General features: G+C 38.3%; 2 protein-coding genes across 4 annotated transcripts in view; one reads left to right on the top strand and one right to left on the bottom strand.

Moving 5' to 3' along the window:
• Positions 1-27124, bottom strand: part of ASB4 (ankyrin repeat and SOCS box containing 4) — a 431270-nt gene that overhangs the window by 352036 nt on the left and 52110 nt on the right. The window lies entirely within an intron of this gene.
• On the top strand, positions 1898-26014 carry PON2 (paraoxonase 2). Of its 3 annotated transcripts, NM_001123223.1 has the most exon segments (9): positions 1929-2002; positions 7047-7117; positions 14562-14617; positions 18409-18574; positions 19119-19245; positions 20765-20965; positions 23826-23907; positions 24644-24772; positions 25397-25555. In NM_001123223.1, coding segments are annotated over 9 exon segments (1065 nt in total).

The raw sequence follows: 27124 nt of genomic DNA, 5'->3' as shown, positions 1-27124 counted from the left end.
GATCCGGCATTGCTGTGGGCTGTGGTGTAGGTGGCAGACGCGGCTTGGATCCTGCGTTGCTGTGGCTCTGGCATAAGCCAGCAGCTACAGCTCCGATTGGACCCCTAGCCTGGGAGCCTCCATGTGCTGCAGGTGCGGCCGTAAAAAAAAAAAGGACAAAAAGAAAAGGAAAAAAAAAAAAAAAGGGAAACAGCATACAATAAGGTACTCTTATTTACAATTTATGGTTTCCTCTTTTTGTAAAACAAGTGGAAGAAAGAGGAGCCTAGCTCCTGATCTGGAGTCCATGAGGCATAGTTTTATATTCTAGTCACTATCCCAAATCCTTGGAATAAGACTCTCAAACCTAAGACAGAAGCTCTGGCAATAGACCCAGGCCCTCTCTTTTTTAGGTCCTCACTCTAAATTCTGATTTCATATAAGAGATTCTTCTCTTCTCTCAAGACTGACATTAAAAACACCCCTAGAGAAGAGATCCCACTCATACCTACCCAGTCACAGGGTAACTATGGTGGAATTCTTAAGCAAAGTGGTCCATGGATAGAATTCCTGAGGGGCTATGACTTTGAATAATGAGGAAAAAATCTTGATTTCTAATGGAATTTAGCATCTCCCTCAATTATGAAAGTAGAAAACAGACCTCAAAAGCATTAGCAATACTTGTGACTTTGTTACTATTGTAAATAAGAGTTATTTTCTTTATTTCATTACAGTGTTGCAGATGTCCTGAAATAACATTTATGCTCATCACTGTTTGAAAGAATGGTATTAGATCTTGTGATTTAAAGTGTTAATAATGCAGCACACATTACACTACTATATTACTGCACAAACATGAGAATATTTGACAATTGCATTTGAATGTAATTGGTCTCCTTTGCCATCCCATGCGTTTTACTGTATGTACTTATAAATGTTACTCTGAGAAGGCATCTATAGGTTCACTGCCAGAGGGGTCCATAACACAAGAAAAGGTAAACCTCCTGAGCTTTCGAAGAACAACTATTTAGTTCTCTGTCTGCCATGGAATATAAACTAAAATCCCTCAAGACTGAATCAGACATGCACATACCGAAACAGAGGGGTCTTCCCTCGCTCCCTCCTCCCCTGTGCAGAGAGGGTGTGAATCTGGCATCTGTTTTTATTTATTGGTTGTTAATAACATTGATGTTTGTTGAAAACTGGCAATTGTGACCGTTTCTGCCTACATACTGTAGGGTGGAAATTAAGCGCTGGTAACCATCAGAAGCTTATTGCAGCTATACTCACTTACTGTAACTATCTCAATCTTAATGGGGAAGCTTCCTTTTTATAGTTTTTTTCTTCCTTTATGCATGTTATGGGTTTTTTTTTTTTTAAGTTTTGTTTGGTTTTTGCTCTTACTCCCATAAACTGAGTTTAGATCAAAACAGTGTCCAGAAGTGTTCAGACTTTTAGATCTCTTGTCTAGCGAGGCATTACTTAAAAACACGGTGTTCTCAGCTACATCCTGTTATAAAAAAGCAGTGACTCCAACGTGATGTATTTACAAGACATGACCGAGTATCTTTTCCTGTAATTAAAAAAAAAAAATCTTCATAACTGCCTGCCGGAAGATTCTGACAGATCGACAACATAAGGGAATGTCTTTGAAGATTAGAGAACTGAGAAGGCCTGTGTACTACTTCAGATTCCTGCTGGGTAGTCTGTTTGCAAAAGGAGATGAAGGACTTCATTGTGTCACAATCTTGGCTTAACCTGGGCGGGAAGGTGTCAGAAGAGTAGTTTAGTGGCGACAAAGGCCAAGGGCTGGGCCGAGGGCGGGGCTGCCGCGGCCCGCGATCAGGAGCCAGCCGGGCTCGCGGACCTCGGGGCGGAGCGCGGCCCGCGCGCTGGAGCCGGACGGCGGGCGCCGCCCACAGTGCTCCCGGGCCGGGCCGAGCGAGGCCATGGGGCGGTTGCTGGCTCTGAGCTTGCTGGGGATAGCGCTGGCGCTCCTGGGCGAGAGGCTCCTGGCGCTCAGGTAGGTGGGGCTCCCTGGGGTCCCTGCTCGAGGTGGCCGGGGTGCGGGCGAGCGGGGACACTCGCGGCCGGGGAGGAACTCTGCACCGCGCTGCTCCCCCTCCCCGCGGGTCGCCTCCACCCCACCCCCAGCTGCCAGCAAAACCCTGCACCGTTTGGGCTGAATCGCGAGACTTCCTAAAAAGTTTACCAGCCTTGGCTGTTCACAAAGTTCTTTTCTCCCCAGGCTGAAGAAGCGAGTTCTTTGGAGTTTACTCGAGGGCAAACCCTGTACTTTAACTTGAAAACAAAACTGTGACTCATGCACTGAAACTTTAATTATAAAGATTTCTTTCAGGTCACTGGTGCCGCTTCTCTTTGTTGCTCCAACCAGCCTCGGTCTTTAACAGAGTTGTTCTCCATCCCTCTCCTGCAGAGTTAGAGAAACTCTTCCGCTGCTCTCTAATCTTGGCGCAGTAGATCAAAGATACCCGAGATACTCAGCTAGTGACCTTACATCACTTCCGTATTTATCTTTTGGCCGGGAACCCTGAGGCTAGAATGCCAAACAGGACACGCCTAGTCCATCTCACATCTTCGGTATAATGAAGAAAACTCGGGGAGGCAGACGTCATAGTCTCCGAATTATCAACTCAAATTTTATAAGCTTCTAGGCGAAAGAATTCTAGAAATGCTGAGTGCTTAATCTATACCATGCTCTCTTGGGCTCCTGTAATCTAGTAAGTCACCGTCCTTACCCTTAAAAAGTTCATCCGATTATAGGGCAGAAGAGAAATAAAACAAATAGATAAATTAGGATGTTCAGGACAGGTACAAACCAATCCCTACAGGCTTGAGGAAGAGTTACAGTTCCTGAAGGTGGAGTTCAGGAGGAAGGGACTTTTGACATTGTCCTTGCGGGATGGGTGAAACAGATAGGAATTGTGCCTCAACAAAGGGAATGAGGTAGGGACTTTTAGATTTGAGGAGAGCAGAAAGTTAAGTGATGAGAATAGTACGGGTAGGGGAAGGATGGGGTTTGAGGTGGTTAAATATATGTTGGAAAATTGGGGCCTGCTTTGATAGGCAGAGCGGAACTATTTATTGTGTGTTCTATTTTTTAAACAGGTACCTGTTGAAACCATCTAAAGCATAACCAGTTGGGCTGTGTAGAGATGGCCTGGGAGGCTGGATTAGAGCAGAGTGGTGGTTCTCATGCTAACTGGGCTGCACTCCCAGCAATTCTGATTCTGTCCATCTGGGTGGGGCCCAGGCCTGAGTATTTTTCATTTTTAAAAATTCTCCTGATAATTCTAATATACAGTTAGAGCTGACAAGTACCAGTATAGAGGGCAAATAGACATGGGGATACTAGTTAAAGAACAGGAATTTTGGAGAGAATCACAGAGGCCTTAACTCTGAAACTCCAGGGATAAAGGGTAAGTCAAAGGCGATACTGGAGTTTCCGTCTCTGCGTCTTAGCCGTAGTTTCATCTGCTGATAAAAGTGCCAGGAGGAGGAACAGTGTCTAAGCAGCAGGAACAGTCAGAGTTGGAAGAGGAACATTTACTGGAAAGAAATAGACATCTTGAGCTTATTTGTGTGTTATGTAAATGACCTTCCTGCTTTGCAGAACATTTTTGAGTTGGATGATTTTGTATGATCTGTCTGTCCAGCTCTTGGTTTCAAAAGCAAGACCACTAAATTCTCAAGTTCATTAAATTGTCCCTAAAGTTCAAACCACTAATGTTTCTATGAGTTGACATTTTGTCAATTACCAGTCAATTCTTTCTTATTAATCTTAAGATTTTAAATTTAAGTCCTTATAAGTCACAAATGCAGTTGCAAACCTAAGAAAAAATAAATGAAGCTTATTTACATAGAATGCACATGGTAGGCAATTTAAAATTTAATGCATCTTTTCTTTACGAAGACAACTATAATAAACTTTATTGAGCAGTGACTTCATAGGGTAGTAACTTCACTGGACAGTTGATGCCTCTTATTGGCTGATGTGAGAAAGTTGGGATGAATGTTGGGTGGCTAGAAAGGCAGATAAAAATGCAGGACACCCAGTTAAATTTGAATATCAGATAAACAACCAATAATTTTTTAGTATAAGCATATGCCATGCAATACTTTGGACATAATTATACTAAAATATAATTCATTATTTATCTGAAGTTCAAATTTAACTGGGCATCTTACATTTTATCTGGCAATCCTATAATTGTAGAATATCAAGTACCTGCTGTTTATGAAGTTTGGCGAAGTGCTCAAATGCATAGCAGTTCTCCTTTCAGACCCTTATAGTATTTTGAAAACCAGCATGCTCCACATAAAAAAAGGCTCTTCAAAAGTAGGTTTTTGGTTTGTTTTTTTCCCACATTTGGTGTCTTCTACTCATTATTTTATTTTTAGAGATAGCACTTTGGCACTCAAGTTATTTCTCTTCCTGCCAGGGTGCCCACTTAAATTTTAACTTGGATTCCAGATAAATGATGAATAATTTTTTAGTATGAGTATGGCCTGGATGAATAAATGGAAGCAAAATTGTCTCTTTCCTTCTGAACTGTAACTGGCTAAGGTTCCCAGGGCAGAATGGCATATCACACTCAACTTTTCCACTCTTCCCTAGCTGAGGAATAAAGGGGAAAATAGAAATACACAAATAAACCCAGGCCAGTAGTCCCTGTTTCAAAGCACACACCCTTGAATGAATCATGAGACTTGAGTACATCAGAGACCTATGCCTGAGAAGGAACCCCGAAACAAGCATCTGAACTTTCTGCTTATTGCATAACACCTAGGACAGCTCCAGCAAGATGCTATCCAGTCTGCTTTTGAACACTTCTGAAGGGGCAGCCTTTTTTTAAATTACCACGCTCTTTCTTTCTTTCTTTTTTTTTTTTTTTTTTTTTTTGCCACACCCATGGCATGTGGAAGTTCATGGGCCAGGAATCAAATCTGAGCCACAGCTTTGACCTACCTACCACCACAGCTGCAGCAACGCCAGATCCTTAACCTGCTGCAAGGCTGGGTAGGGAATTGAACCCACACCTCAGCAGCGACCTGAGCAGCTGCAGAGACAACGCCAGATCCTTAACCCTGCTGCACCAAGGCAAGAACTCCCTGCCATCTTATTTATTATGTGACTTCTAAGTGCTAGTCTTTGTGTTAAAAGTGTCAATAGTTCTTTATATTAAACATACATTCACTGATGCTTGGAAAGAAAGCCCTTTTACCCTCCTGCCTTCATTCAGTATTCATGTATGTCTTCCTTCCTATATTATACATAATAAAACTGAGACTTGGCGAGGTTAACTAGTTAGTTCAGTAGCTAATTAGTGCCAAACCTGTATTCTAAGCCAGGTCTTCTGATTCCAAATACAGTTTGCCCCGGCTCCCCCACAGCAGCCTCCTCACTTCTCTCATTGATGCAAAATTTCCTCAGCTTTACAAGCCTAAGCACAAATTCTTAGTTAAGTAAGAGCATTACTGGGGCTCAAGGGGTGAATTCCAAGAGGCTTTACAAGTCTGTATGTGAAAGATAAAGCCCCCGTTTGTCTGAATTTAAGTTAGTACTTGAAAGATGAAGCCCCATCAGTGGTTTGTACATTCAAAGGCAGTAAGATTCGGAACAAACCTCGTAGTAACGCTGTGTTCCCAGTCTACCCAAGGCAGGTTGGTACTCCCAACGGGTGCATCCTTTCTGTTACCACACAAAGAGGCAAGACAATCACTAACCACCCCTGTCTCATCCCACTCTGGATGGGTAATGCCTTTTCCTGCATGAAAGAAACAGACATTCATTTCATGGTAATGACTAGTGGTTAAGGTGGCCAGATAGCCTGAATTGCTCCACTATTTTTTACATAAGACCTTGGCTTTTTATTTCACCTTTCTGTACCAGAAACCTAACCCCTTGTACCACAAGGGAACTCCTAATGTGGCCTTCTTTATTAAAGCCTTAAATAGATCTGGAGGTCACTGAATACCTAACAGTAGATACTGTGAAGCAGGGATGAGTATAAATGGTATTTGGAGATACTGCAATGAAAAACTAATGAAACGATGTCTATAATTTCTGTTAGGAACAGAGTCACAGGTGTTGCTAGGAGAAAGCTCAGGGTCATCATCCAAAGAAATACTCAATTTTAGTCAGAGGTTTAACAAAGATGTGTTTTGTTTTGTTTTTTTTTTCCTCCCATCTGAGTTCACAGACCCAGAGACTCTGAAGGTCACTGGGTGGTCCCTCCTTGCTGAGTGCTAAACTTCAGGGAAGTCATTTTCCTCAGCTCTAACATAGGGATAATGGTACCTACCTCTTAGGGTTGAGAACAGGAAGAGAAGGTGAGACCTTCAAACAATAGAGCCCAGATGTGTTTGCTCCCCCTCCCCCCATGACCCTCTATTCCAGGGTGGGAAGAGGAGGACGCTTTATGGGTAGAATATTTTTTCATTATTTCTTTAATTTCATTTTTGTGAAACAACAGCAAGTAATTTTGCTAGAGTAGTTGGTACCCTCCAACCTTCTCACCCCCATAAACAGTCATGGGAATAGGACAGTCTCCACATATTTCTTAATAACTATTTACGGGTGTCTTCTGTGAGCTGGGCTCTGAATGCTGCCATTGTCTCTTGGCCTCCTTTCAGTCGCTGTGTCAATTTGCAGAGGGTCTGAGCATTTTTGGCTCCTCTGGGTTCTCAGAAGGAAGACGGGGCTTCTGGTTCTACATCTGAAGCTCTTCCCACAACACAAGAGCTGTAAGAAATGGAACCTGGTGCCGTGTTTATATTTATATAGGAACTTGCACTCAAGTTGTATTTGTTATTGGCTTCCTTTTACGATCCATGTTCACATATAGAACTTTGAGATATGCATTTTTATTTTAACTTTATTTCTGGTGCTATTTTATGTTCCTACCCTTGTTTTTCTGTCTTCTCTTATATCTGCTTTAGATTTATGCCATGTTTTATGTATTGCTGTAAGCCTCTTTAAACCCTTTCTGCTACAAAGCAGGGAATACATAAATGGATAGATTTTTGTTTTCTTTTTTTAACAGGAATCGACTGAAAGCCTCCAGAGAAGTAGAATCTGTCGACCTTCCAAACTGCCACCTGATTAAAGGAATTGGTAAGTTTGAGAAAATGCTTATTACACACCTTCAATTGTTTGGCCACCAACACTGAAAACTCATTAACAGTATTTTGGCACACAATTACTGTTTATCAAAGGAATAATCACATTAGATCAACAAAAACCTTTTCAGTCCATCTTTTCTGATCTCATGCACCCTGCATTTCTCCTCTCTTTCTCTATGATTTATTAATTATTTGTATAATTCTGTTTGTTGTCAAATTTCTTGCTTGTTTATAATTCTGCTAAACTATTTTTGTCAAGTCTCTATTCTTTGTCATGTCTGGCCACTGAATTCTGTGTTCCATTAGTCCAGGAGTCAGCTAGTAAAGTCAGAAGGAAGAGAAGTTACAAAATAGAAAATAAAAATCTCCCAACAAAATATCCACCCCCAAAAAATAACCCCAGAGGCAGTTTCTTTTGTATCCTTTCTGGTATTTACAGTGCAAATACAAATATTTGCATATACATTTACATCCTTTTTATTCACAAAAATGTTCTCTTGGTATAAGATTATATTCTATAACCTGCTTTATTTTGAAGGTGATGTGAACTGCGATCCACATCAGCACATGTAGATCTATCTCATTCTTTTTAATATTTGCACCTACCATGATTTTTTAACCAGTTCCTTCTTAATGCACATTTGGGTGGTTGCAGGTTTTTGCAAGTGCAGCAGTGAATATCAACAATCTTGCATTTGTTCATCTGAAGGATAAATCTTTAACAGTGGGATTATTGTTCACTTAGCACATATGTTTAAAGTTGTGATAGCCTTGGCTAAATTGCCCTCCAGTTGGCAACACTACCAAACTCAGTGCCCCATGTTTATACCCACATTCACTCCAAACAGGGTTCACCATGCTTTTAGCAATAACAAAGTAGTGATTCTTTTCTGGGTCACACACAAGAAGGCTTCAATTTCATGGAACCTATTAGTTTTCAGAGCAGCCTTTTCTACATTAGAGTTTGTTTCTGGTTCTGTTACTCACCTCTCCTTCTCTACACACCTGTTTCCTCTGTGCTCGTCTCTTCTTCCCATCTCTACTTTTGTGCTTTTTTTCAGTCACTAGACCCCTAGACATCTCCCTCCTGGGAGTTCCCCTCTTTGTTTCAATTGCCCAAACACTCAGCAGGAAGATATACACTCGGTGTCAGTTACCAGATTGACCAGACCTGTGCTGGATAATGCAGACTATTCTAGAATTAAGGTTGTCTGGAGTCCCAAGAAACTCAGCAACTGCATCTGCCTTCTGGCTGCAATCAGAACAGCCCCCTTGGAACCAGTCACTATGCAAAAGCCAGATGGCATTTCTGAGAGATGTTCTACAGGTTGGGAGGTTGAGTCAGTGAACTCGAAGGTTACTTTTGCTACTGAGCTAATAATTGTCAAATTATTAAACAGTCCTTGGCCCTGAGAAGCCCACCTTCTGTGAATTTAAGTCTCAGAGTAGGCAACAGGGCATGGCCAGCCACATTACAGGACCAACTGCCAGGTGTATTGCTGTTACAACTCGCTGGGATGGAAGGCTCCTCGGAGAAAAATAAGTCCAACAACATTTGTATTCTGAACAGGCATCTGTCTGTGTTTGTGACCTTTATGTTGTGATGTATGTGAGCTGCTGTCTGGAATTGGGAAGAATGAGGAAATATGTCACCTATGGCCCCTCTTGTGAAGTGTTTAGTGCCTCTGAGGCACTTCAGAAGCCAACAGAGCGAAGACGATGAGTGATTAGAAGCACATTTGGGATATATTTTTAGATCTAATTAGAATTGTGCTTCCCCGCCCCCTTCTTTGCTTTTGCTCTTTGGTTAGCATACACTATATGAACATTTGTTGAGTGCTATGTCAGTGATGCATAATGGTTAATAATAGCTTGTGGTTATATGTTTTTAACAGCAGTTGCTTAGCCAGTGGTCTTTGACTACAAAGGCAAAACAGAGCACACTTTCCCATGTGGGCAAAGGAAACTTCTCATAGGCAGCAAGAATAGAGGGGTTTCCTTTCTTTAGTTTCCACTTTGGAAATAGTAGCAGCCATGCACTTGAGGCCAACTAACCCCTCCAAGAGGTAAGATCAAATCCTCTGGTTCCCTCTATCCCCATCAACACATACACACACACACAGCAAGGCTATGTTCACCATGACTGGAAATGAACTTTTTGCAATTCTTAGGTGCCTTATACATAGCATATCTATCATGTCATGTCTTGGTGTTTTAATAAATAATAATCATCTACCATATATCACGCAGGATGTGTGCTTTCAGGGGGTCAGAAAGTAAGTTCACTATTTATTCCATTGTTTTGTATTCCTTCCCAGTGTATCTTACAGACAGAAACTAAGATTTGGTATAATATCAACATCTAAATAATAAAAATTATAATTAAAGAGCTATTTAACTATTTGAGGCTTCAAAGTTTAAAGCATTTTCTAAATGTCTTTGAAAATGCTGGCATTCAGAGTCCTGGACTAGAACAGAATTTTGAATAGATTATTTCTCTTGAGTTAATAATGATTTTATATGCTTGTCAGTCAAAGTCTTGAAAATAACTACTACTTGAGAGATTATTTTTTAAAAACACTAAAGTTTGTAGTCCTTGTCATCAAGTACTTTACAATCTATCTATGAAAAGGAAAACAGAAAAACCCACTAGGTGAGATACAGACATTTTTTCTTTTTATAATAGGTAAGGACCCAAGGCTTGGAGAAGTTAAATAACTTTTGCAAAATTTTTTCCATCATAGTACCTTCTCCCAGAATGATTACCATCCATACCTTCTCCCAGAATGATTAATATCCATACAAATGAACCCAAAAAAGTGGAAAATAACAGGCTACATTACATTGGGGATACTCTGTTGGGTATGGCAAGGGCTTATTTGCTATTATAAAGTTATAGTAACTAACTTAGAAATTTCCTTTATGTGACAGTCCAAAGATGAGCAAATGGCCTAGAGTAATTAGACAACTGAGCTCCATGTGGTCATTCTGGGACAAAGGCTGATAGAGCAACACAGCTGTCTTCAACATAATGCTTCCATCTTGGTCCAAGACCAGAATTCCAGTTGTTGCCTTTTTCCCAGCCGGAAGGAATAAAAAAAAAAATTGACACAGATGTTTTTACTTTATTTTACCCATTGGTTGCATACATCTTAAACTATCATGTCCCATTAACCTGAACTCAGACAAACCATCACATCTATTAGCAAGAAAATATAGGAAATGCCTGTAGCTATGTTGCCATGTACCTATAGCTAAAAGGAAAGAAGGGGAGTCTGGGTACTGGGGAGCAGCTGGCCATCTCTGACACAGATAGATATTGACTAAAGGGGTAAGAAGGGACCAAAGTCAGATGTGCTAAGCTAGAAGACTTTCTAGAGAAAGAGTTTTTGAAAGAGATTTTAAATGTTCAGGATATGAATTGGTGAAGATCTTGGTGAGCAGCATGGAAGCAAACATTCTGGGGAAAAAGCCAACATATGGAATTGACCACAGTTGGATTTACAAAGTATCTTCAGAGAGGAACCAGGGGATGGTGCTGACAGAGAAATTTCATTAAATGCTGGGTTGTATTTTTTTCTATGCACTTTTAAGTCAGAACAAAAGATTTGAATCCCAGCTTCCCAGTTTGTGACCTTGAACAATTTACTTAAGCTTTCAAAGGCTCTATATTCTCTGCTCTAAAATAAGAGAGAATAATATTTCTTCTTAGATTTATGAAAATTATATGAATTAACATATATAAAGTACTTGCAAGGACCTTGGTATTTGGTAAACACATAATGTATTTTAGTACCTATTCCTATTACTACTAAAACTGCTACTATTTCTATTACTGAATTAGAGGAGAAAAAAAATCTCCATCTTTGACTACTGCCATATTTGTACCAAAGAGTGTTTTAAGATGATAAAAGCCCACTGTAGTAATGGCTATACAAATAAATATGGGGGAGTAGATCTAGAAAATATTCTAAAGAAAGCTACAGATAGGATTTTTTTTTTCCTAGAAAAAATAATCTAAAAATTTATGTGGAATGCTAAAAGACCCAGAATTGGCAAAACGATCCAAAGGAGAGAAAACAAGGCAGGAAGCATAACTCTCCCAGACTTCAGATAATACTACAGAGGTATAATAATGCAAACAGTCTTGTATTGATACAAAAACAGACATATAGATCAAAGGAACAGAATGGAGAACCAAGAAATAAACCTAGATACCTATGGTCAATTAATCTTTGACAAAAGTGGCAAGAAAATGGGAAAAAGTCTCTTCAGAAAATGGTGCAGGGAAAATTGGACAGCTGCATGTAAATCAATGAGATTAGAACACACTCTCACACCATGCACAAAAATAAACTCAAAATGGCTTAAAGACCTAAACATAAGATATGACACCATAAAACTCCTAGAAGAGAGCATAGGCAAAATATTCCCTGACATAAATCGTACAAATGTTTTTTTAGGTCAGTCTCCCAAGGCAACAGAAATAAACACAAAAACAAATGGAACCTAATCAAATGTACGAGCTTTTGCAGATCAAAGGAAATCATAAACAAAATAAAAAGACAACCTACAGAACGGAACAAAAATAGTTGCAAGAGATGCAACCAACAAGGCCTTAATCTCCAAAATATATAAACAACTCTTACAATTCAATAGCAAAAAAAAAAAAAAAAAAAAAAAAAAAAAAGACCTAAATAGACATTTCTCTAAAGAGGACATATGGATGGCCAGTAGCCACATGAAAAGAGGCTCAATATTGCTAATTCTTAGAGAAGTGCAAATCAAACCTACCAAAAAAAAAAAAAAAAAAAAAGAGGTGCCACCTCACACCAATTAGAATGGCCATCGTTAGTAAGTTTACAAGTAACAAATGAAGGGGAGGGTGTAGAGAAATGGGAACACTCCTACACTGTCAGTAGGAATGTAAATTGGTACAACCAGGATGGAAAACAGCATGGAGGTTCTTCAGAAAACTATATACATGGAACTACCATATGAACCAGCAATCCTAGTCCTGGGCCTATATCCAGACAAACCTGTAATTCAAAAAGATACATGCACCCATATGTTCATAACAGCACAATTTACAGTAGTCAAGACATGGAAACAACCTAAATGTCCATCAACAGATGACCGAATTAAGATGTGGTACATATATACAGTGGAATACTACTCAGCCATAAAAAATGAAATAATGTCATTGGCAGCAACATGGATGCAACTAGAGATCCTCATACTAAATGAAGTAAGTCAGAGAAGAACAAACACCATATGATATCACTTATATGTGAAACCTAAAATATGGCACAAATGAACCTATCTACAAAACAGATTCACACACATAGAGAACAGGCTTGTGGTTGCCAAGTGGGGTGGGGGAAGGAGGGGGATGGACTGGGGTTAGCAGATGCTGTTACCTTTAGAATGGGTAAACAATAAGGTCCTACTGTATAGCACCAGGGACTATATCCAATCTCCTGGGAGAGACCATGATGAAAAATAATATATATATTTTTAATTATTTAAAAAAATATTTTTTTTTCTTGGAATTAGGCAATGGGATTAAACAGAAAGTGGTTACGATGTGGTTGAAATTTTAAAAACTTTGTTCTTGGGAGTTCCTACTATGGCACAGTAGGTTAAGGATCCGCCATTCCCTCTGCAGTGGCTCAGGTTGCTGCTGAGACAGGAGTTTGATCCCTGGCCTAGCACAGTGGGTTAAGGATCTGGCATTGCTGCAGCTGTGGTATAGGTCACAGCTGCAGCTCGGATTCAGTCCCTGGCCTGGGAACTTCCATATACCATGGGTGTGGGGGGAAAACATTTCTTTTCTTGATTATTAAAACAATACTATTATTCGTAGAAAAATTTAAAACAAAGAAAAACATAAAGAAAATGAAAACCACTCACAATCCTACTACCCAAAGAAAAAATTTTATTTTCTACCATATCTTTTCTTTTTCTATGTGTGTAAGCATGTATACAATGAAATTAAACTCTCTTAAATTAAGGTCCTACTAAATGGATCCAGAGAGCAAAACTTGGACGAGAATTCTGTATGCACATGTGTGTGCATTTGTATGTTTGGGTTTGTGTATATATAGGTGGTCCTCGCTCTTTACCAGTTGAGAACCAGCATGAGAACTAGTGGTTCTAGTGGTTCTTAACTTTGGGGGGATGTCACAGATCCTTTTTTGAATCTGCTTAAAGCCAAGATTCACAGGCAATTTCTTATCTGTACATACAGAAGACATTTTGCATTGCATGGAATTTCAGAGGGTTCATAGACTCTTTGAAACCCATTTATGGCTCCTTAGGGATCCACAGACACCAGGTTAAGAATTGCTCTACCATACTATGCTTAAACATTATCTCTTCGTTCTTGGAAACAGGCACATGGGTCATCTTTACAAAGTGAGGTTCTTGGCATTTTATTTTCTCTTGCTTTTCTCCACTACAGTGGAGCCAGCAACACTGGAGGCAACCATCCAAATGCAAACTCAGGAATCAAAACCCAAATAACTGGATAGATGCTGTTTGTTTTGAACAACCTAGAAATAATCTTGGAGAAATCCTTTGGAGAGGGTTTAAAGGGGAAGGTTGGATTTTGTGAACTCAAAGGATGCGTCATGATTTGGCTTAATCTAAGCCATTTTTATTCCTCTTTTCTTGTGTTTGGGTCTATTATCTGTCTGTGGAATTTACACAGTGAGACCACTGGGAAGGTCTTATGTCTAATTATTTGCTGTGCTGTGTGGAGTGTGCTGCAGACAATCAATAAACAATCAATAGTAATTGTAGCCTGTCTTAGAGGCAGTGTTAGAAGCTTCAGTTGGCTTAGGTATATGGTATTTTTCATTAATTTTCTTTTGCTAGTTTTTTTTTTTTTTTCCCCTGTAACTTAAAGCTTAAATTTAAAGATTAAACAGAAAGCTGTCTTTGCTTATGAGAACAAGCAGGCAGTGTTTTTAGAAGAGGGAACATATAATCCCAGGTGTTTTATCTGTTAATGAGAGAAATGTCGGTGTTTGCTTCAAATTGAATGAGCCGGGAAAGGGACAAGGATATTTGCATGGTTAAATGACTTTGAGCCCTTCATTCTGAAAGTAATATTCCCCTGATGTCAATTACTTTTGTACAGACATCTGGATGTTTATCATAAGAGTGTACAGATGTCAACTTTTTTGGTATTAGAGCTGGAAATGTGGTGATTACTTGACTTTGATTTGAGTAAACTAAAATATCTAACATTTAAAGTCAGAAGTTCACTGCAGGAAGGGATTTAGACTGACGTTTATTAAAGAGAGTGGTTCCTTAGAAGAAGAAAATCAAAACTGTTCCACAAGATACAGACACTGGTAGAGTAAACAAAGCTCTACTTAACAAATCACAGAATTTGAACATGATATTTATCTATTTCTTGAACTTAACAGAAGCCGGCTCTGAAGATATTGACATACTTCCCAGTGGTCTGGCTTTCTTTAGTGTGGTGAGTATCTTCCTTCCCCAGCCTCAGTGGAGGAAGTATAAGGGAGTTTGATGAGACCTGCAGAGCAGTAACTTGTTTTTAAAGTTCCTCACTTTCAAAAATATGTTCTCAAAAAAAAAAAAAAAAAAATACAGGTCAAACAGGATCCTGGAAATATTCCTCCAGCATCTTTAAATGAAGAGATGAAAGAGTCTCTGCCAATTGATTTATTGAGCTTTATGTTCCCACTGCCTTGTATTAAAATATTCCAGTGCAATCTGTGTTCTCAAAGTTTGTTATTAAAAAGGATATTTGGAGCATTGTTGTGGATAATTGATACTAACATTACGCTATTTTAAATACAGCATCTACCTTTCTGTCCACTAGATATTCATTTGAAGCTAATATTCTTACTGTTATTATTTATTATTATTTATTTTCAAACAATATACTAACTTTCTCAGACCAAGGCCAGTGCTTTTTCTTTCTTTTCCTCCAGATAGCCCTCATAAGTAGAAAGTCATTGTCTGGACTTATTTAAACCCTTCACTTTTGATCTAATTCTTATAAGTTGAAAAGTAATAACCTTTTCAGGCATGCATTACAAAGACTTTAAAATTAACTTCCCTGGAGCTTCCATTCTAGCTCAGCAGTAATGAACTCAACTAGTATCCAAGAGGATACAGGTTTGATCCCTGGCCTTGCTCAATGGGTTAAGGATCCAGTGTTGCTATGAGCTGTGGTGTAGATCACAGACAGCTCGGATCTGGCGTTGCTGTTGCTGGGGCTGGGGCATAGGCCAGCAACTGCAGCTTGATTGAACCCCTCACCTGGGAACTTCCATGTGCCACAGATGTGGCCCTAAAAAGCAAAAAAAAAAAAAAAAAAAAAAATTGATTGGCCTGAGTGATACTAGGCTATACCAACCAGAATTCTAATTAGAAAATTGTATACAATGAGCTAAGGAGGAAATTTTGAACACCTCTCCTCCCTAGCATGGGCTGAGGTAAGGGACCTTAGCATATTCATGGGTTCAGTTTTTCTTGAGAAAGAAGTATCCAGCTTTGAAGGCGGCCTGTGATTATTCTGTTCCCTCTCAGCAGCCATTATTTTCAGGCTCTGAGACTCAAGAAAGATGTGAAAAACTTGGAGATGCTTTAGAAGAGAGTTGCAACACTAATAAAATAGTTGTCAGACTTCTGAGAAAGGTGAGAGAACTCAGCTTAGTTGAGAATGAGGGTTAGAACACTTTTCAGGTTCCTCATGGTTTTTATATGAAAGATTGTGAGCAGCTGGTTGTTTATCACTGAGGGAGAAAAGAAACAGTGTTTCTGTTTTCAGCAGTTACACCAATATTTATAATAAATTTTAAAAAAACAGCTTTAAAAGAAAAGTTTTCATTAATTACCTACACACAATGAGTAAAATGATATTTCTAGGAGGACTCTGGGTTTGTGTAGAAGCACATTCTTGCACATGTTTTATAGCCTTAGGAAAAAACACTGAGACTCCTAGTCAACATTGTTCATAACTAAAGATGCAAATATCCAGAGTAATGTAGAAGGCAGTCGCTTTTTTTTTTTTTTTCAAAGAAGCTATTCTCAGAGATTTGTGTAGCCCAAAACTCACCAATTTCAAGATTTTACCCCACAGGAATAAATCTAAATTAGGAGTTATGAGGTCTCCAAGCACATAAATCTATTTCCATTTTAGCTGAGGGGCTTAATATAGTCACAATGATCTTGCAGCCAAGTCAACAGAATCTCTTGTTTGTTTTTCTCTTATCCTTCCTCAGTTATATGACTTTTCTTTTTTCAGATTTAGAAACAATCTCATTTTACTGATGTTTTTTAATTTACTCAGCATTGTATCTAGTATTTCCCAGAATGCACGCCTTTCTGAATGAATAACTCATGGCAGTTGTTTTCTTCTTCCAAACATTCTAGCCCATTAACCCATGCTATTCCACAGTTATGGGCATGAGGGGCACCTCAAAATTAATGTAACATTTAATGAGGAATTGGATGACACAGAATAGAATAAAGAGTTAAATGATAGTGTGAATGTACTTATCACTGAGCTGTACAATTTAAAATAGTGGAAATGGAAAATTTGCTGTTATGTATATTTTATCACAAATGGAAATAAAATGAAATTTTAAAAAGAGAAAAGAATAGGTTTAAGAAATAAGGTATATTATGAAGAGTTACTCTTCATAATTACCACCATCCCTGGTAGAGCTTCCTGTGCATTGAAACCCTATTGGTTTTTTGGGTTCTTTTGGATTCTTTTTGGCCATGTGCAGAGCATATGGAAGTCCCAGGCCAGGGACTGAATTCACACCACAGCAGCAATCCGAGCCACTACAGTGACAATGCTGGATCCTTAACCTGCTGCACTCCAAGAGAACTCCGAAACCCTACTCTTCACAGGACATTCGTAAAGAATAAGATTACTAACTACTGAATTGGCACCACCATGTAGCAATAGGGTAATTCCAATTAATTTTACTTGCTAGACCTTGAAGTTGCGTGATTTGCGTAGATTTTTTTCACTGGAGAAAATTTCTATTATATAAAATTTGTGCATAAAGTGAGACTTTTTTTAATTTTTGTACTAATTTAAACTTGTGTAAAGTATGATGTGAAACATCTAAAAGAGAAAAGACCTTATTTCAGTGAGTGCAAAAAAGCATTAGATAGAACTGAACTCTCATTCCTGATTAAAAGCTGCAAAAAAGCCAGAAGTAGAAGGAAACTTTTCAGAAACCTACAGTAAATATCTTTCTCAGGGGTGAAATATTAGCTGCCTTCCCACTAATGTTTAGAAAAGGAAGAAAATGCCCCCAAACACTATAACTGTCAGTAATCTACTAGAGTTGTTAATAACCCAAGAACACAAGAAAAGGAAATAGGTAGAAAAAAAGACGAAACTGCTATTATTTTCAGACAGTGCGAGTACCTGTTTTTAAAACAGTCCAATAGATTCAAGTGACAAGACTCTTAGACCTAATGGGGGAGTTCAGTGAAATGGCTGGATTCAAAATGAACACATAAAACTCAGCGGCTTCCCCATGAACCAGGAAAAAACAAATAGTAAATGTAAATACTACCAACTACTGATAAGGTACATTCAGAATAGCAACTTAATTTCTGAAATTTATACAGAAAAATAAATAGGCAGAAATATTTAAGACTGTGTTGTAAAGTAATGTGGTGTGGGAAATGGGGGCTTGCCATGTGTGTATATGTCTATATCATATCTTATAAATAAAGCTACAGTAATTTAAAAGTGGCATATTGGCACAGGAATAGGCATGAAACCCCAAAGAGACCAATATGTAAACAGGGATCTAGTGATAAAAGTGACATTGGGAATTAGTGGGAAAAAGACAGACTGACTATAGACTGACTGTATGCCAAGCACGGATCCAGGCCCAGGGATCTGGCAGTGAACAAATGAGACAGAGTCCCACCTCATGTTCCAATGGGGAGAGAAGGAATGTGTGTCAGGTAGTGGCTGATCCCTGTCCTCAACTATTCACTCTTTCTCCCAGTCCATCGACCTTCTGGTTATCCTCTGAAGAAATAAACCCCTAGTCTTTTGCCTTAACTCAGAAACATTAGCAATTGTTCATCTTTTGGCTTTCCAGCACTCAATTATTATTTTTTCTATTGTTTCCTCTCTGCTTTCTCTGTGTTTGTAGCTATATGCCACCACCTTTAGTCAAAGCCTCTATATTTTGCTACTTCAGTCCATAAAAATACCTAAGCCATTATATTTAACTTTTTTTTTTCCTCTGTTTTGAAAAGGGTCTGAAATGTCCAGGTCTCCACAGTTTTGCACCAGATAAGCCTGGAGGAATACTAATGATGGATCTAAAAGAAGAAAACCCAAGGGCACTGGAATTAAGAATCAGCCGTGGATTTAATTTGGCTTCATTTAATCCACATGGTATCAGCACTTTCATAGACAGTGGTAAGAGCTGATGAGCTTCCAATGTTAAAATACTTATGATGGTTTGCAAATGACTGTGGAAACAGATTTGGATCATATCTGTAGTCAGAGAACAATTAATTCATGAATTATTTCTGTATTCTTCATATAAGTAAGTTGATCACTTACATCTTCAGCTGGCAGTAAGTTATGCTACATTTTGAAATTTCTAACAGTTAACACCTGAGTGTTTAGATTCTATAACCTTTTCATATATCTATTATTATTGCATTGAAAAAGAGCTATATTTCTGAATTAAACTATAAACAGATTATTCATGAATTCTGTATACGAAGTGGGAAACACTCTTTGTTAAAGGTCAGGGGACCAATGATCAGAAAACACACCAGACAGACAGTGATGGGAAAGACGGGGTGCTTGGGGGTCCTGGGGCAGGGGAGATGATCTGTTAGGTCGTCTAACAGCTTATACATTCAACCTTTTCCTGACCGTGGTATTTAAATGTCAGTGTCTGCCCAGAGGTCCTCTGGTTATGTCTTGTAAATTAACTCTGTTCTTTCTTTAGATGACACAGTTTATCTCTTTGTTGTAAACCATCCGGAATTCAAGAATACAGTGGAAATTTTTAAATTTGAAGAGGAAGAAAATTCTCTTTTGCATCTAAAAACAATCAAACATGAGCTTCTTCCAAGGTAATTAGTCCTTTTGTTTATTCTCTGATTTATCGTTAGCATTTTCAAATATTTTCTGCAATGGCCCTCCCACCTTCTGTAAGAACTAAAATTCATGTGTGTGTGTATATGTATTTGTATGTATTTATATGTATATATATATATACACACACACTCACAATAAATAAGTACACGTCTTTATATGTGTATGCGTGTGTGTATAGTTTCCTTATAGAGCAGGGAAAGTCAGTGTCACTCATTTAATAATCAATGTTCTATGTTGCCTCCCTTGAGAAAAGAGGAAATGCTGGACTACAGGGCAGTTGCTCTTCAAGGCCATCTCTAGAGTAGAAGACAAAAAAAAACTTCACCATTTTTCCTTCTGTCACCTTCCATTTCAGATGACTCATCACCCAAACAATAATAATACCTACCTGCCAAAGAAGAGTACTCTGCTTTATATGGAGTTTGCATGCTTTGTGTGGGACTAACACGAAGTGTTTACACAGGGTAGCTGTGGGCTAATGGCCCTACAGAATTGAAAGTGGGCCATCACGACTAAAAGAACATAGAGCTGGTTGATAATGTGGCTAAAAGAGAATTATGTGCCCCTTCCCAGCTCAGCTGCATCTTTTAAGTTTGAACTTGAAGAATATTTTTTAATTTTTACTTCCCTATCTAGGACTTAAGTGTGTAACTTCCAATCAAATCATTCTTCCAAAAACTCATTTCGTAATAAATAGGAGCCTAAGTACCATCCAGGCAGCCTCTGCATTAGGGAGCTCTTTCAGAAAGAGGAGACTCACCTTCCCAGTAGCTGTGTTTTTCCTTCAACAAAGGAGAAAGCTGCTCTTTCAGAAATTTTTGCATAGGGTAATTGGAATTTAAATTTAATAACACCCTTACCTAACTGGTTTTAAAACTGTAATTGTTTTTAGCATATAAGTCTCTCACCTGAAGTCTTGTACAGTGGCAATTTCATCATCCATCTCCCCACAAGTGTTTATGGAGTGCCTGCTCATTCTCAGCAAGTCGGCTTTGTGAGTCAGGTAGAAACTGAGCAGTCGACCTTACTTTGACTAATAACTAAGCAAAGGAACTCAGGAAAATCCAGCAATTGAGAAAATGGAAGCTAGGAAAATGTTGACAACCCAACCAGCTCATCAGCCAATGAGTCCTCATTGAGCTCTAGAGTATGGACATCTGTGTCCTTTCATATTGTTGTTAAACACTACATTTTGTCCGTCAAAAAACACACCCTGTTGGCACAAAGTTCTTTTTTCTTTAATAATAATCCTGCTATAATTGCTAAAGGACCTATATTTCAATTACCTGGCACCATACAAAATGGTTCTCCAGCAAATGATATTATAGTGGATTACACATGACTACAGCCATGTGAGTTTAGCTGAGCTTTTCCTGGGAAGCCTTTTACCAAAAAGTTAAAGTATGTATTGTATAAACCTTCTGGATACTTAATCTTTAATATACATACCAACTGGCTTTTGATTTCCTCTCACATGTTATTTTTTCCTTCCAGTGTGAATGATATCATAGCTGTTGGACCAGCACATTTCTATGCTACCAATGACCACTATTTCTCTGATCCTTTCTTAAAGTATTTGGAAACATACCTGAACTTACACTGGACAAATGTTGTTTACTACAGTCCAAATGAAGTTAAAGTGGTAGCAGAAGGATTTGATTCAGCAAATGGGATCAATATTTCACCTGATAAAAAGTATGATCTCTTATAGAAGTACCTTCATTTCTCCTTAGTCATGATGCAGGGCCAGATTCTTCACTTGGCTTTTTTTTCATTGACATAGCTTACTTGATTATTTTTGATCTATGATAAATGTACTATATATAATATTACATATATTACTATAATACTATATGGTACACATATTACATGTAATATATCATTATATATATTCTATTTATATAAAATAATCATATGTAATTTTATTTATATATAGTACTTAAATTTGGTATGCATCATTGTAGAATTTAATTTTATAAATGTAAATTTTTGTAAAATAGGTTCATATATATATATATATATATATATATATATATATATATAAAGGAATCAGGTAGGTGTTTTCCTTTTAAATATCATTTTTTTGCTGCACACTATTCCATTATAAGGATGATTGTAAGCTAATTTAACCAGTTCTCTGTTGATGAAATGTAGGGTGTTTTTTTTTTCTGTATAAAAACCATTTTTTATGTCTCATTTACCACTGAAACTTATCCAAATATTTTTAAGGAGACGCCCCCCCCCAAGGGAGAATTACAGCATAATGGTTACATCTTCAGATTTGGGAGTCACATAGACCTGGGTCCAAATACCCACTGGGCACTAGCTGAGTGTGGTGCTATGAGGCCCTCTGCTTTGTACATTTGTATAAGTGTTTCTGTAGAACAAATCCCTCAAAATAGAACTACTCACTCAAAGAGCACTCCTTCTAAATATTAGCTTTAATGGATTGTACCAAATTGTCCCCCCAAATTATCTCACTATTTTTACATGTCCAACTATAGCTTATAGAAAGGATATTAAATTCTTTATTATTAACTTTCCCTTTTACCAGCTTAGCACACTGAACAATTTAAACTGCTACAAACATAATATGAAATAAACTGGTATTCCTTGACAACTGAAAGTCTTTATTTTCATAATACAATTTCTTCTTTCTTGGTGATTTCAAAAAAAAAAGAACTGAATGTAGAACGATTTAATTTAAATTGCCTATAACTGACCCAGTCCTACCTCTCCTACCAAATCTATTTATCCCCCAACTCTCCTCTTTCAATTAGGAGAGTCCAACTTTCTAGTTACCCAAGCTAAAAATCATAATGACAATAAGGGATCTAGCTTTAAGTCCTTCTCTTTCACCACTCCTATCCAGCCATTAAGTGAGTCAGGATGGTTTTACCTGTGCTTCCTTCCCCCACCCTCACCCCCTCTTCCTTCCTATTGACAACTGCCTGGTTCAGGTTCTCTCCCTTTCTAGCTGAAAGAGTACACTTTTTTCCCACTTGTTCTTAGTCCACTTCCATTTTTTGCTCCATTGCCAATTTTGTCCTTCTATATTCTACTGCCCTTTCAAGTCCTCCAAAAGAGGGACCTCTGTCTGCTTCATCTTTGACTCCTCACGCTGACCATGGCCAGACACAAAGCATTTGCTCAGTAATTGTTGAACAGAACTGACCAGCTGATATTATGCCACTTCATTATTCTTTTTTTTTTTTTTGTCTTTTGTCTTTTTGTTGTTGTTGTTGCTATTTCTTGGGCCGCTCCCGCAGCACATGTAGGTTCCCAGGCTAGGGGTTGAATCGGAGCTGTAGCCACCGGCCTACACCAGAGCCACAGCAACGCGGGATCCGAGCCGCATCTGCAACCTACACCACAGCTCACGGCAACGCCGGATCGTTAACCCACTGAGCAAGGACAGGGACCGAACCCGCAACCTCATGGTTCCTAGTCGGATTCGTTAACCACTGCGCCACGACGGGAACTCCCCACTCCATTATTCTAAAAATTTATTGAACCCCAATTGCTTATCAAATCAAGGCAAGCCAAACGGTTGGACTTTCTTTAATAGACTAGCTCCAGCCTCCGTCTTGTACTGTTTCCATACTCATTGTGCTTTAGACAAGAACTCCTTATTTTGCAAACATGCCTCTCTCATCTTGCCCCGACTTGTTGCTCATAAGATTTCTTTTGTCTGAAAGGTGCTTTGTCCTCACATCCTCAAATCCAGTCTCTCTCTCCATGTCCACTGTAGATGCCTCTTCCTTTCTGAGCCCTTCTGTTTTCTCCGAAGTTAGATATTTCAATCTCTAGATAGACCTGAAATATTTCTTATGCTACCAATCATGCTGTATTTCCCGCTTAACATGTACAAACCATATCTGATCACCGCAACACACTATAAACTTTTCATTAAAAAAGGCTGTCTTCTTCTTGTTTGTATCTGTCACAATACTGGGTTCATGGCTTTACATACTAAAATTGCTCAATAGAACAGTTGCCATGGAACAGTCAATTCAATGAGGAAAATTACCATAAAGTAGTCGATTAATTCACCCTTCTTAGATGTAGACAAATTGTTCTGAATAGATATTTATCTCTAACTCTTGAATTTGATATGTTAATAAATATTTTATTAAATGTTAGTAAGTATTAATAGTCTAATGAAATGTTTTCTGTTTTATACCATATATTTCTATATCTAAAGGATCTCTAGAAATACCAAATTATATTGTGGAATATAAAAGCCTTAACTAAGTAATTGTTTCACTATCCTTTGAGTGGCAGATGTCACAGACTTTATATTTAAAATGATGTTCTATATTATTTTTCCTTACAAACCTTTTGAAAAATAATTTAACAATTTCATGATTGCTGGAGCAACCCTGAATTTATCTGAAAGCTTACTTTTTAAATAAAAATTGACCTTTATCAAGCATTCCTTGAAGGCCCATCATTGATTAACTTCTCAGCAGGTTATTAAGACTTGTTCTTCATACTGTGTTAATTAAGCTTCATATTGGCTTGGAGCTCTAACCTATGTTTCCTTCCTGAAAAGGTACATCTATGTTGCTGATATACTGGCTCATGAAATTCATGTTTTGGAAAAACAGCCTAATATGAACTTAACTCAATTGAAGGTAGAATATTTCTTTCTAGACCTAAAGTAGACATTAATCTTGAAATTACATAGTTATGCTATATTATAACAAGATCTCACGCAGAAAAAAATATGACTGTCAGTGTCACTATATTCTGGGTTTTTCACTATTACCTCCCTATAACTGGCCAAGTGTCTTGTTTCCCATAATCATGAGGATGGACTGATTACATGCAGTAGTGGGTTGAGAGGGATATTTGCATCAGATTTAGAGCCCACTTGATGAAGTACTGATGGCACTTGATGAATTCCAATAAGAATTTTCACAATTGAAAAGACTAATAGATGAATTCTGAAATGAAGATTTATACAAGTTGTCAGTTCTTTCAATAATAAATGAAGGTCAAAATTGGGTTCCACACCATTATTATTTTCTTACTGCTTGACAACACATATTTCAGATTGATTAAGAATTTCCTAGTTTCCTTTGAATGAGTTCCTTGAACTAACTGATCATTGTGCATCTTTTAAGGGGAAAGGAGTTCATTTTTTAGAGAGATTGATTATTGATTGCCCTAACTTTCTTAGTTTTAGGAAAAATGAAAAGTGACTCTAAACCAGTGTATTAAATTTATTTTAAGCAATCTTGGTGTTAAAGGGTAGAAGCAGAGGATGGGTGTAATTTCCCCACATGCATAGGGGCACGAGAGGTTAGCCTAAATTACTTAATCAAGTTTCTCATGTCATTTAGATATTGATATTTTTTCATTTGGAAGGTACTCGAGTTGGATACACTGGTGGATAATATATCTATCGATCCTTCCTCCGGGGACATCTTGGTAGGCTGTCATCCTAATGGCCAGAAGCTCTTCGTTTATGACCCGAACAATCCTCCCTCATCAGAGGTTTTTATAGTTTTTACTTTTTCAACCTTATTTATTCCAGTCCTTTTTGAATGAAAAATACAATAAACTGTCCCAGGGATGATTTGTTTAGTCCTTCTAATCCAGTAATACAATAAATTTATGTGGTGGTTGGTTTTGTAATTGCTTTAAGCCAATAATTGGCAGAATTTTACATTATTCAAATACTTTTAGAAAGGTAATCTTTTGATGTATTAAATTATGGTGGAAGCTAGTCCAAAGACCTTTTTATAAAGACATGTGCCCTCCTTGTGTGGCAGACTAGCAATTTTTTAAATACCTAGCTTATTGTCAGCTCACCACATGACTTGACTTTTGTTCGTACTAAAGTAGTGAGAAAGTAGGCACATTAGTGTGGAAGTATTTCTATTAATGCTCAATTACTGTAATAACACTCAATCCTGTGTTGGCATGCAATAACTAGATGGTTTAAGAAAGTACTTTCTTTAAAGGCTTAAGAAAGTAATTTAAACATTTAAAAAAATTGGTAACTGCTATTTTCAACAGCATGTCCTCTTAATCATTGTGTCTCTGTGAAAATTATTGGTGATTGAGTGGCATGGTGGATGGTGGTTTTTACATTAATCCTTTATATCTCCTGAACAGGTTCTCCGCATCCAGAATATTCTATCTGAGAAGCCTACAGTGACTACAGTTTATGCCAACAACGGATCTATTCTCCAGGGAAGTTCTGTGGCCTCTTTGTATGACAGGAAGCTTCTTATAGGCACTTTATACCACAGAGCCCTGTACTGTGAACTCTAAACTGTCTTTTTGCTCTGCAAGCGTGCTAGCCTCTATTAACAATTAATTTTCTATGAATTGTTAATTCTGAGGGAATTTAACCAGCAGCATTGACCCAGAAATGTATGATGTGTACAGTAAATTTTATTTCAGTATGGAAAGTCACCCTTCTTCACATAGCACTTTTAACATAAAAGGAAAATGAACAGTTTTTAAAATGCCAGGTAAAGGTGAGAGAAGGAACACTGCTTTCAGTAAAGTAAATTCACTTTACACAAAAATAAGTCTCATGTCTGCCTTCCAACTGCCAGAGTGAAAATTCCACTAAAACAGGGTAGATTATATTTCCTTGAGTTACCTCAACTCCACTAGTGTGACCACTGTGACTCAGAACTACTGACAGATGTTGTGATGCTTTGGACTTACATCTTTGTTTACTATAAAGAGTTGGAGTTGTATTAAAGACTAACTGAAATCCAAGTTTTATCTGTGCTTAATTCTCAAGGCATATCCTCAGGGGGCATGGAGGGGATGTAAAAGTGGCCACTTCCTTGTGGGGTTTCCTTGGCATAGGCAGGCATGGCAACACTAATTTTCCTCATTGAAAGTTAAAACAACAAGCTCTTTATTTGAATTAAATAAACCAAAGAATTAACTAAATATGACAGCTGGAGATATCAATTAGTGTGAAGTATTACATCAGCTCTTTTTCTTTTTGTTTTCTGGATGCGCACACAGCATACAAGGTCTGGGAGTGGGGGCCAGGAATTGAACCCACCCATAACAGTGACCTGAGCCATAGCAGTGACAATGCTAGATCCTTAACCTGCTGAGCCACCAGGGAACCCCTCAGCTCTTTCTTAATGGGACTCCACCTTGCATACAAAAAGCGGATGACAGGTTGGAGCTGGAAGGTCAGTCATGCCACCTTCTCATTGAACACAACTGTAAATTTGACCCGGTGAGATGAAGTCCACTGTCCAGACCCACATGGTTAATTCTAGCAGTGTTAGGATCTGGGTCAAGGACGTCTGTCTCATACGAGAGCATTCTTTCCACTCACTATACCTCCTCTAAATTCATCTTAAGCCCTGGAGAGAGAATTCCACGTGTTTCTTTTTGTAACTTATCAAAGCATTTATACTTTTTCCCAACTTTAGCATCATTATTATTAAAATATTTGTCAGTTATTTATAATGTGAAAGACAATGCACTGAAAATGGTACATTCATTTATCTCATCTGTCCTAATTATAGCCCTGAAGGAGTAGGTATTGATATTATATCACTGTTAATATTTCACAGATGTTCAAGGTCACACACCTAGTAAGGGGTGGCTCTCAATCTTGTGTTTTTTTGTTTTTTGTTTTTTTTGTTTTTTGTCTTTTTGCCTTTTCTAGGGCTGCTCCCGTGGCATATGGAGGTGCCCAGGCTAGGGGTCAAATTGGAGCTGTAGCCGCCAGCCTATGCCAGATCCACAGCAACGCGGGATCCGAGCCGCGTCTGCAACCTACACCACAGCTCACGGCAACGCCAGATCCTTAACCCACTGAGCAAGGCCAGGGATTGAACCCGCAACCTCTTGGTTCCT

This window comes from Sus scrofa, chromosome 9, assembly GCF_054392235.1.
Source record: "Sus scrofa isolate SSC_HxYL_T2T_F1_AM1 chromosome 9, Sscrofa_HxYL_maternal_Yorkshire_Landrace_v2.0, whole genome shotgun sequence".
In the NCBI taxonomy this organism is placed as follows: domain Eukaryota; kingdom Metazoa; phylum Chordata; class Mammalia; order Artiodactyla; family Suidae; genus Sus; species Sus scrofa.
This window is presented reverse-complemented; position numbering and strand designations above follow the sequence as displayed.

Coding starts and splice junctions, on each gene's coding strand:
- PON2 (XM_013979707.3), top strand. CDS start 1,929: ATGGGGCGGTTGCTGGCTCTGAGCTTGCTGGGGATAGCGCTGGCGCTC. Junction 7,118..14,561: donor CCACCTGATTAAAGGAATTG/GTAAGTTTGAGA, acceptor TGAACTTAACAG/AAGCCGGCTCTGAAGATATT. Junction 14,618..18,408: donor GTCTGGCTTTCTTTAGTGTG/GTGAGTATCTTC, acceptor TGTTTTGAAAAG/GGTCTGAAATGTCCAGGTCT.